Source organism: Ochotona curzoniae, unplaced genomic scaffold (genome assembly GCF_017591425.1).
Source record: "Ochotona curzoniae isolate NIBS_2020 unplaced genomic scaffold, NIBS_Ocur_1.0 scaffold_3208, whole genome shotgun sequence".
Lineage (NCBI taxonomy): Eukaryota > Metazoa > Chordata > Mammalia > Lagomorpha > Ochotonidae > Ochotona > Ochotona curzoniae.
Window position 1 is genome coordinate 19,335,167 of NW_024467106.1, and position 12,008 is coordinate 19,347,174.

General features: G+C 37.3%; 1 protein-coding gene across 1 annotated transcript in view; it reads left to right on the forward strand.

Annotated features, from left to right (window-relative positions):
• Window positions 1–12,008, forward strand: part of SVEP1 (sushi, von Willebrand factor type A, EGF and pentraxin domain containing 1) — a 161,053-nt gene that overhangs the window by 78,047 nt on the left and 70,998 nt on the right. Inside the window, exons 9-14 of the mRNA XM_040963410.1 lie at window positions 1,473–1,602; window positions 3,812–3,919; window positions 4,653–4,784; window positions 5,356–5,550; window positions 6,628–6,749; window positions 9,459–9,567. Coding sequence (XP_040819344.1) covers window positions 1,473–1,602; window positions 3,812–3,919; window positions 4,653–4,784; window positions 5,356–5,550; window positions 6,628–6,749; window positions 9,459–9,567 — 796 coding nt within the window. The remainder of the gene's footprint in view (window positions 1–1,472; window positions 1,603–3,811; window positions 3,920–4,652; window positions 4,785–5,355; window positions 5,551–6,627; window positions 6,750–9,458; window positions 9,568–12,008) is intronic.

Consider the following 12,008-nt stretch of genomic DNA (forward strand, 5'->3'; position numbering starts at 1 on the left):
GTATGAAGAAGAATGTACGGTATTTTGATAAGAATTAGAAAAAAATCTATCAGCAATATAACTACCTTATAGATCAAAAATAAAACATTTCAAAGTGGAAAAATAATGAATATGTGAGTTTAAATACCTTATAATCATTGTAGTCATAAATTATATCCTCTACTAAAATATCTCCTAATTATTTTTTAAAATCTGTTCATGGGGGGGGGGGGAATAAAGGAACTTCTGTTTGCTGGTTTACTACCCGAAATGCCCTGAACAACTGGCGATAGGCTAGGGCCAGAGTTAGGCCCTAAGGATACGATCCCGTTCTACAACATGAAGGATGGTCACCTGTTTTCTGGAGTTATCACTGTTGTCTCTCAGATGCCACTTTGGCAAGACGCTGGAATCAGGAACTGGACCTTGGAAATGAACCCAGACACTCGAATATGGGATTCAGGTGTCTCAGCAGGCATCTTAACTATGAAACAAACACCCACTTCTCCAAGTTCTTTTAAAATCCTTAAGATTGCCACCAAATATATTTTAATGCCTATCAAATCACTTTCTGAATGTCTTTCTAAGCTTGTTTGAAATATTTTTTTTTTAAAAATTGCAATGGCAAACAAATATGCCTGACTACACAAATATTTAAAGTTAGCATTAGAAATTCTGAATTAATGGACAAATGCCAGAGAAAACCACTGATCTTGTCAGAGGTTAAAATGAACATTGTATAACATAATAATGTAAATTTTTAGTGCATTTACAATTTCCAAATGAATGAAGAAAACCAACATGTAATTCCAAAAGGAGAAAGATATAATATCATGTAAACATATGCAACTATAATCTTAGCAGAAAGCACTGAGAAGCCATGAAATGAATAGGACCTGGTGTCACAGTCTTGACTCACTCAAAAGTGATGAAGATTTATACACACTGGTGGACTTTGATAGTGACATTTTCAAATACTGCTAATGGAATGCAAATTGTTAGCATACTTTGGGAAAGAAATGTTTTATTATCTGTGAATAAAATGTTAGTGGCTTGAATTTAACAATTCTTTTCATGAAGCCTTAAAGGAATGATCATTTTTAAATTAGTTATGTAAAACTGCTCCCCTCAGTGCTATGTACAATGGTAAGACCGGAAACCAATTGGATATCCTTCAACAATAAAAGAAATGGTCATGTATTTTTCTATATAGCATTATGAAGACATTCAGGTTCTAAAAATTGTAAGAGCATGAAAAAATGTTTGATATTGTGTTTTAAAAATAGGAACAATAATTCTCATGTATGCCAGCTCTATCAGCTTTGTAAATAGAATAGTATGGAAAGAATTACATTGCAAGGCTATGCTTGATAGTTTGACCTATTCTATATGATATATCACATTAGTTAAAAAACATTATTAATATATAAATCAAAAACAGTAAATGTGCTGTTAGCATCAACCTTAACTTTCAAAATATTTACCTCCAAAAGGTTTCCATCCGCGTTTATCCAGCTTACACCCCACCTTATCATTTCCCAATTGGAGATGTTGCTATCACTTACACAGCAATTGACTCAGCCGGCAACCAAGCAAGCTGTACTTTTCATATCAAAGTTATTGGTAAGTCTTCTTCAAATCATCTGGGTGGGTTTGCAAAAATAACCCAGGACCTAAGGGACTTTGCTTCTCCTTTATCTTCAACTGCTTCTTTTCATGTTTCTTCCTCCTGGCTTTGCAACCTGCTCAAGTCGCCCCCTCTTTGAAGTCTGCACGCCCTTTAACTGTCGCTGCATCTCTGATGTCCTCCCATATGAGCCTTTTGAAGAGTTCCCAGGGACTGACATCCTTTATTCTTCCTTCTATTGATTCTCAAAGTCACCGACGTGTGGCATCTGTTCCCTTCACTGGTATTAACTACTATCATCAAGGTCACCTTTCCTCTAACTGCACTTGTTTCCGGGCTTATTTCACATACTATTTCCGCAGATTTTACAGGATTAACCACATTTTCTTACCAAAACTTTCTTCAATCCCTTGCTTCTCCAACCTAGTCCATCCTGTTTTGTCCCATTTGACTCATCTATGCTTCTTCATCTCTTTCTCAGGCTCTTCTTCTGAAGTGTTTCTCTAATGGAATGGCAAGCAGGAAGGAAAGATGAGAAATGAGCATTTGGGATATGTGATTAGCTTAGTAGTCGAGATCTCAATTTCCCACATTGGAGTCCCTGGGTTTGGTTCCCTGCTCTAGCTGCTGACTCCAGCTTCCTGCTAAAGCGAATCCTGGGAGGTAACAGTGATGTCTAAAGGAAATTGATTCCTGTCACCAATGTGGGAGATTTGGATTGAGTTACTGGCGCTCAACATCAGACAGACTGACCCTGGCACTGCAGGTGTTTGAGGAATAGACCAACGGATGGGAAACCTGTTTATCTGTCTCTCTCAATCTATGTCGCATGACCACTTAAATAAATAACAAAAAATAAATAATTTGACATTTGTCCATGATGCTTAGCTAAAATATAAATCTATATATTCTCACAGGTACAACCCATCTGATTTCAGAGTGTGTATCTTCAATATATTATTCTTGATGCTTGACTCTAACTTACTGGCTTAATGACCTCAGACAAGTTCTCTAAGTTTGTCTTGAGATTCCTCACATATGGGCCCGGCACAATGGAGCAGTGGTTAATGTCCTAGCCTAGCCCCGCTTCCCGTCCAGCTCCCTGCCTGTGGCCCGGGAAAGCAGTCAAGGACAGCCCAAAGCTTTGGGACCCTGCACCCACTTGGGTGACCCAGAAGAGCTCCTGGCTCCCTGCTCCCGGCTTCTGATCGGCATAGCATTGGCCATTGTGCTCACTTGGGGAGTGAATCATCAGACGAAAGATCTTCCTCTCTGTCTCTCCTCCTCTCTGTATATCTGACTTTCCAATAAATAAATAAATCTTAAAAATAAAGATTCCTCACATATAACATCAGAAAAAGAATATTTTTTATATCTCCATTAAACTACAGGGTATAGGTTAAGAATATTTAAATATGTAAAATCCATATCTGTGTTGAAATTACAATCCCAATGACTCAGTCTGGGATTTGAAACCTGGTGCCAGCCCTATCATTTATTGGCCCTACTTGACACTTCATGTAAGAGGATTGTCATGGGCGTGACTGGAGTTGGAACATTTCATTCTTTCAACTTTCTAGTGAGATTCTCTTTATTTCCAAATAGGTCAGCTAACAAATTCAGTTGTTGCCACATGCACAATTACCTTTCACACAACTGTATTCGTGACAACGTTAAGAATTTGATATTTGTTTTTCAACAGACAGCAGTTTCACAAACTCTTACTTTTCGTGCCTTTATTCATTTATTTGACAGACTGAGTGACGTAGAAAGAAAGTGGGAGAGAGAGATCTTCCATCTGCACTTCTCTGCCCTTATGAGCTCAGCAGCAGGGAATTGCTAAACCAAAGGCAGGATCCAGGAGCTCCATGCTAATCTTCCACATGGGTGGAAGGACCCCAAGGACATGGGCTCTCTTCTGCTGCCTCCCCAGGCATAGTAAAAGTAAGCTGGGCTGAAAGCAGATGACCCAGGACTCAAACAATTACTCTAATGTGAGATGTAGCATGGCAAAACAGCAATTTAACCTGCACCACAGCACCAGCCTACTATCTTTTGATGTTAGAATCAGGGATAACATCTACCTTATCAGCAGAGCAGGGACAGGGTCAAGGTCCTCAGCCAACACAAGCAACTTTGCTTCCTGCAACACCTCTCATCATTTTTGAAGACTGGTTATGACTGCTTTGACTTCCTGTCTTTCAGATGTAGAGCCACCTGCCATAGACCGGTGCCGATCTCCACCTCCAATGCAGCTCTCAGAGAAGGAGCAGGTTGTAAGATGGGATGAGCCTCAGTTCTCTGACAACTCTGGTGAGAAGCTAAGGCTTTTGTTATCAGCATGAAAACGTTGACTTGTATTAATTTTTTTCAAAAAAATATTTCTAAAAGCATAAAAAATAATTGCCAACTGTCTAGGAAAAATAATTATACTAGGTTATATGTTTTAATCTTAGGATAATTAAGTGTAATTTAACATTACAGATTGCCCTTCTTTCAGTGATCAGTGAATACTTATTAAACCCGTACTAGGTATTTTACATGAAGTCGTGCTAATGGATTTATTGGATCTCTGAGGTTATGTTGCCCTGGAAATAGAAACTGTGCATTCTACTGGCATTTGTATTATAGTTCTCTGAATACATAGTATTATTAAACATCTGTCAAATAAATTATGAAACATCATAGGAAAATAGAAAAAAATTGAACAAACATAATTGGATTTCATTGTGATGGTTTGGCCAAAACCCAGAAAACAATAATAAAATGTAATTTAACTATATTTCTTCAACTTTGAAAGTTCAAATGGACTGAGTTATTGAAAGAAAATTATTTGCTTAGGAAAAATACCTTAATTTTATGGGGTATTGAGTCCTTGATTTCAATGCTATAGAAATATACTGAATCTTTGTTTCCTACTAGGGGACAAATCAGTTTGACTAGAATGCCCAACTTTTTGCATAAATAGAAAAGGAAATGTGAAATAAGAGGATAACAAACTGTGGACAAAATAACCTTAAAATGGCTCCGTTTTTTTCTTTTCTAGGAGCTGAATTGACCATCACAAGAACTCACACACAAGGTGACCCTTTCCCTCCTGGAGAGACCATAGTGCGTTATACAGCCACTGACCCCTCGGGCAATAACAGGACCTGTGACATTCACGTTGTCATTAAAGGTATTCTCAGCTACTCAAAATACAGTTGACATCTGCTATATGTGATTACTATAATACTCTCTCAATGAAATAGACTATAGGCACCATACTTAAAATGTGGAATACTGGTGGAAAGTATTTAAGTATGCAATTGTCATTCCCTTATTTAATGATAAATAGAAATAGTTCTATGATTGCTGTTATTGAGCAATTGATTAACATAATCTCTAGATTTACAGAGTGTCTTAATCATGATCCTGTTTTAAATGATGGAGGAGACTGTGAAAATATGTTTGTTACATAGTGCTATCCATTTGTATTTGCACTAGAGGAATTCCAAATTTAACAACCCCAAATCAAAATAAAATATACAAAACCTCCAGTTACACATAGGTGCAGATTTTAGTATATCCCTATTGAGCAACCAAAAATCAGACATTATTGCTCTTCCATGCTAAGGACTTAGTGTGACAAGATACCTCAAAGTAGTGGTAGCAAACAATATTCCTTTGCAAAATTCAGCTTATATTCCTGGAATTTAAATTATACTTTTCATTGTATCGTATATTAAAATGCTATTCGTTTTACATAGGCTCTCCCTGTGAGGTTCCATTCACACCTATAAATGGAGATTTCATATGTGCTCAGGATGAGAATGGAGTTAACTGCACTTTAAGATGCTTGGAGGGCTATGATTTCACAGAAGGGTCCACTGAAAAGTATTACTGTGCTTATGAAGATGGCATCTGGAGACCACCATATTCCACTGAATGGCCAGACTGTGCTAGTAAGTCATCCTTAGGCATTGTGTCCCTTCTGTGTATGTGAATGTGGAGTGTGTGTGTGTGTGTGTGTGTGTGTGTGTGTGTGTGTGCGTGTGTATTTCTGAATATTAAGGTATTGAAGTGCCATAAATAAGAACTAGTGGAAAACTGTGTCATGCCTGGATTGCTGTTAGGACAAGATTCCAAATAATTGAGAACCATCTTGGACCTCCTGTCTTTTACCAGAAACCTCTCCAAAGACAGGTCAGTATGTAGTTCTTATCCTGTAAACATGGACTTAAATCCTCGAACTCCAAAAGGGTTTATTGAATGCTGCATGTATGGTGAAACACAATAAATCAGTCACATTCCATTTAGATTTGATGCACGTTTAGAGTGATTCTATAATCCTGCATGTATTTTTATAAATACAATACAATAAATATTTTAACCTAGGATAAATAAAGATTCTCCTGAATGAATCTTTGATCCAGCATCATAAGTAGAGTCAAGTGCCCAGGTCTTGGAAAAAAAAGTAAAGTCCGCTTATTTGAGATATTTTTCCCCAAAATTTTGGGAGTACATAGAAGCAATAACACTCACCTCAGTCTCACACATTGAACAGTAGGCTACAGAGCATTATCTCTAAATCCAAGGACAGATCTGTCTCCATGGAAACCATCCTTTCAGGAAATACGATTGCTTAGTATTTAGAAGCTTTCCAATGTCTCTTGGTTTGAAATATCATTATATGTGCTTTCATTTTATGTAAAACATAACTGACTCAACCAAGTTAAACAATTCTCAGGAATGTATGCACATATATTTTATATCTCCTTTTCCCTAAAATACATTTTCATATGACCAGAAGGGAAAGAATGATCTCAAGAAACACACTCATGATCAGATAACTACTACTTGGCCCATGAATCATTTTGACCAACTAAATCCTCACATAGTTCCCTTCACTGTCATCCCTTGCTTTCATAACAGTCTCACCGATCATGTCAGAATTCAGGTACTGTTGCCATTTTCCATAGACAGTTAGACCTTTGTTTTTGAAAACACCAATGAGACCTGCTTTGTCCATTATTTTTCAGTAAAACGTTTTGCAAACCATGGGTTTAAGTCCTTTGAGATGCTGTACAGAGCTACTCGGTGTGATGACACAGACCTGTTAAAGAAGTTTTCTGATGCATTTGAAACAACCCTGGGGAAAATGGTATGTCAGAAAGATTCCTCTATTGTATGTCATTTTCTGATTATTTATTTTAATCATTGGAGATTGAGGGAGAGTGCCATCTGATGGTTTACTCCTCCGATACTCACAATAGGCAAGACAGGGTTTGTGCCCAACCTGGCATCTGGGAACAGCTACATCTTCCTTATAAGACATGCAGCTGTTTGAGCCATCCCTGATGTTTGCCAGGTTCTGTGTAAGCAGGAAGCTAAAGTGAGAAGTCAAGTCAGGACTCAAACCCAGGTACTCTAATATGGGATTCTTTCTGCATGAAGATAAATTTATTTTTAATTTCAATTTTCTAAAAGCTTTTTGTGTCCTTTCACGTGTATATGCCTAAGAGATTGTTACCACCTTTTTACGGGCCAGCAAATGTTTCATAATGCAGGTTGCTAAGGACCAAGCCCTATTATGAATACACAATAACTGACATCTGTTCAACAGATCCTTTTGGAAAATGTTTTCTTTAAATCCATTCAATAAAACCAAATTCTGAAGAAAAAAAAACAATTCAGCATTGCTAATAAATTAATAAATACTGTACCCACTGTTACTGTAGATCTATAGTTGAAAAGGAAGCAATACAATCATACTAGTTTCATCCCATCTTACATCTTGAGCAATTCATGTTTGCCTGAGTAGTCCCTGTACATTCCTACATGTGTATTTTTCTTGAAAGTGAAAATATTTCACTTCTAAATAAGTTCTTCAATGCCTGGACCAAATGTAAGATTTTCATGAAACATACTATTTGTCATTCTACTTTCACTTCCAGTATGGAAGGCCATCAACTAATGCTTGCTAAACAAGCAAATTTTTTTTAATCACACAGAAAATTATAGGTAACTGATTTTTGCGGGACTGGCTCTGTAGTATAGTGGGTAAAGCCATTGTCTGCAATGCCGGCAAGCTATATGGGTGCCAGGTCAAGTCCTGACTGCTCCACTTCTGATGCAGCTCCCTGCAAATGCACGTGGGAAAACAAAAGAAGATGACTCAAGTCCCTGGGCCCCTGCACCAACAAGGGCAATGTGGAATAATCTCCAGGCTCCCGGCTTTAATCTAGTCTAGACCTGCCCATTGCTGCCATTTAGGGAGTAAACTAGTGAATCGAAGATATTTCTCTATAACCACATTTCCTTCTCTGTCTCTTACTCTGCCTTTCAGACAAATAAAATAAAGCCCCCCAAGAGTGATTTTTATGTGTGTAGACTCACACACATAAATTTTTTAGCCTGTCTGTCACAGGCTAAATTATAGCAAAATAGAGATGGCATAAGGGATCAGAATATACTGTTCTTTATTCACTCATTTAATAATTATTTGGATCTATGTCCCATGGTAAACATTAGGGAATTCCATGGGAATAAAATAGCCAAAGCTTTATGTTCATAAAACTTTAGAATAATAAACAAATTATAAGGAAAATGCATAGCAAGCCAAATAACAAAATGCTATGAAACTCAAGGCTTTGCCTTGTAGTCTGACATCTAAAAATTATAAGGGAACCAACTTACTAATTACCTCAATGAGTGAAAAGAAGGCAGAGGTTAGTAGGGAGAGTAAGACCATGCGGGAAAGTCTGACAGGAGATAATGGTGGCTTGAGCAGGAGTAGAGGTGGTTTAAAGTAGATGGACTTGGGGCATATTTTGAAAGCAAATTTAGTGGAGTTTGCTGAGAGAGTGATGTAAGCTGTGGGCAAGGGAGGCATCAAGGAGGCAGTGTATACAGTGTATACAGCAGCACAGATGCAGATAGTGGATACATCTGTAGTGACAGAAACAATTATTTCTGACCTCTATTTTAACAACGAAAGAAGACAGCTGAGAGTAAAGACAGGGAGGAGCCAAGAGATTTTAGAAGGGAGAATGCGTACAAATCGATTTAACAAGAGATCGTGAATGACTTTACTGAAGATATATAGAATAGGCAATAAGGAGGGTTGTTTCCCAGAAGCCTTGATTAACTATTCAGGTACATGCATGTAGTAACAAAATGTTTCCTTTAACCAGGGCTCAGGGTTCTCCAGGCAAACAATTTGAAGAAGGATGCAAAGGAGCAGGCATTCTATAGGGGAACACAGAGACCTCAGAGGCCCTTTCACAGCATGAGGCTTATACGTGATAGTTCAATGTATCTCAGCAATGTGAGACTGGATCTGCCTTCTTTGTCTGTATCTACAATTCCAGGATAAATAGCAGAATGTTGCACTTGCAAACATATCCTAAAGGACTACACTGCTGTAATAGCATGGGGGAAATTGAGGAAAAAGAAAACGGGGGAAGGAGAGGATACAGCTAGGGAGGAATCCCTGTGTCTACAAAAATGTATCATGGAAAATAATAAAAATATATTTTTTAAAAAATTCGTTGGGGTAAAAGATAAGGTCACAGAAATGGTATAAAGAAAAAAATCTGGGGGCGGGGGTGAATGAATATGCAGAGACTGGGATGGCCCAACAACCCTGGGTTTCTAGTGGTGAGAAAAAGATATGAAATATGCGAGATGGATCCTGGGGGTAACAGGCTGGAAGAGGAGTGATGGGAGGAGGTGGGGAGGATCAGGACCTTTCTCAGAAACTTGCAGAGCCCTGAGACTCTCCTTCCTACCTGAGACCAGGGAAGCAAAGGGCAAGTCCAGATCACAGTCACGTGATTCCATTTCATCCTCTTCGCTTTGTTATCCGCAGGTCCCATCATTTTGTAATGATGCTGATGACATTGACTGCAGACTGGAGGATCTTACCAAAAAATACTGCTTGGAATATAATTATGACTATGAAAATGGCTTTGCAATTGGTAATCAAGTTATTTAGGGTCACATGGTTCACAAAATAAAATGATTACAGAAGACTGGAGAAATGTAGAAAAACTTATTTGTACTAACTCATGAACTATTTGGGAATAGCTATATTTTACATGTTTAATGGTGATTATAAGTATATTGGGTACCAATAAATATTTCAAAATCATAAATTATTTAGTATGATAATAGTAAAACCATATTTTGATAGTAAAATGCATATACTGATATATTTTTTTAGAAAATATTAATTTAAAAATATGGACAACAATTTTTACATGGTAGTCAATTGATATCACAATTAGGTCATCAATTTAAACTAGTTACACATGAAGAAACTCAGCTTCTCTACTGAAAGGTTAAAATTCAATGTCTTCAAATCAAATATACCTTCAGTGGAATTTTAATGTTGTAACGATGTTATTGTTAAGTAAACTATGTGACTTTTAGGTGTATATGTGTGTATGGATTTGTTGCAGTATATCTTGCCATCAAACTTAATGCCCAAATATTTCTAGGAAGTTTCAATTTCTCCTTTGAGTATTTGCATTAGCAAAATCATCATCTTGTTTAGCAATGACACTTCTTATTTTTATTACATTCTTATAAAACATGCAGGACTTCCAGAGTAGTATTTTTAAAATATGAGCTACAACAGATTGTTGTAGTGATGAAACACATGAACTCCACAATCAAATCCATGTGTGCTTTTGATGTTATCAGTCTCTTCTACGCCTTAGCTTCCTCACCTATAAAATGGGTGTACAAAGGTACTGATATTATAAAGCCATTGTAACTATTAAGTACAAGTGTTTACAAGGTTATCTGAGTAATATGTGTTAATTTCCACTACAGAAGGCATTCTTACTGACATAAATCCCATTGGAAATAATGACAGCATGAACTAATATTGATTACTGTTTTAGAACTCTCAAATACTTAAAATGTCATTTTTGCATATTTACTAAAAACAAAGCTACAAATGATCAAAAACAAAGAATGAAATCCAGATCATCTACAACCCCAGGCACAATTTTGTTGTTATACATACACACACACGTGTATATATATATATTTGTATACTGTACATTTGTATGCCATTTTGTAGACATGAAATTTTAGATGACATCATATTAAGACAATTTTATTCATTTTTAAAGACTTATTTATAAATTTTACTGCAAAGATAGATTTACAGAGAGGAGATACAAAGAGAAAGATTTTCTGTTCACTGGTTCACTCCCCAAGTGACCTCAATGGCTGGAGCAGAGTCTATCTAAAGCCAGGAGCCAGGAGCGTCCCCCAGGTTTTCCAAGTGGGTGCAAAGTTCCACCCTGCTTTCCCAGGTCACACGCAGGGAGCTGGATGGGAAGTGGAGCAGCCAGGATTAGAACTGGTGCCCATATGGGATCCTGGTATGTGCAAGGTGAGGACTTAGTCACTGAGCCATCACTCCAGACCAAAGACCATTTTATTCATTAAATACCATATTCCAATATAGTTGTAATGGTCACATTACTAATTCATCAATCAGTTTGCTATAATTTATATAAAGAATTCCCTTTTGGTTGATCTTGGATGTTTTAAAATTTTAACTATTATGTAACATTCTTCAGTATACTGTTTGGAAATTGAGATTTTAGAAAGGAAGAAATGAAGTGAGATTGGCAGTGGGGTTAGCACTGGCACATCTTAAACAATCAAGCCTCTTCTGTTTTTAATGACCCAGGTTTCCCCTCCTGAAGGATAGAGTAGGTTCCAAGGTCACAAAGTTACACACAGAGGGAGTCGCTTATCATCTTAATCCTTTGAGTTGGCAGTATTTGTCAACTAACAAGGAATCAAATGGCAGTTTTCCTGTACTCGTTGCTCCTCAAATGTTTTCCAGTAAAGAGTCCAAGATCAGTACATTATTTATAACAACATGGGTGGGCAATGCAGTTCAGTGTGTTAAGCTGTTGCTTGGGATGCCCACATCTTCTGTGGGCGTGCCCAGAATCCAACCCATCTCCATTTCCCATCCAACTTTCTACTGTTGTGCCGGGAGGCAACAGGTGATTGTCCGAGTACTTGAGTTCCTGACACAGTGTGGGATATCAGGATAGAGTTCCTGGCTTCTGGCTTTGATTTAGCCCAACTCTTTGTGTGGGCATTTGGAGAGTTAACCAACAATGGAAGATTCTCTTTCTATATCTTTCTTCATCTCTATTACTCTGCCCTTCAAATAAATAAAACTTTTTAAAAACATATAACAACACCAAAACAATTTATAATGTGGAAAACAGAGGGCTAATAAAAATGCTAGTTGAATTGCTCTTAAACTAATAACATAATTTCAATTAAAACTAAGGTATGATGCCACTTTTGATCTTTCAGATTATCATATACAAACAAGAATCATAACAAGCAATGTTGGGAAAGTTACAGGGAAAAGCTA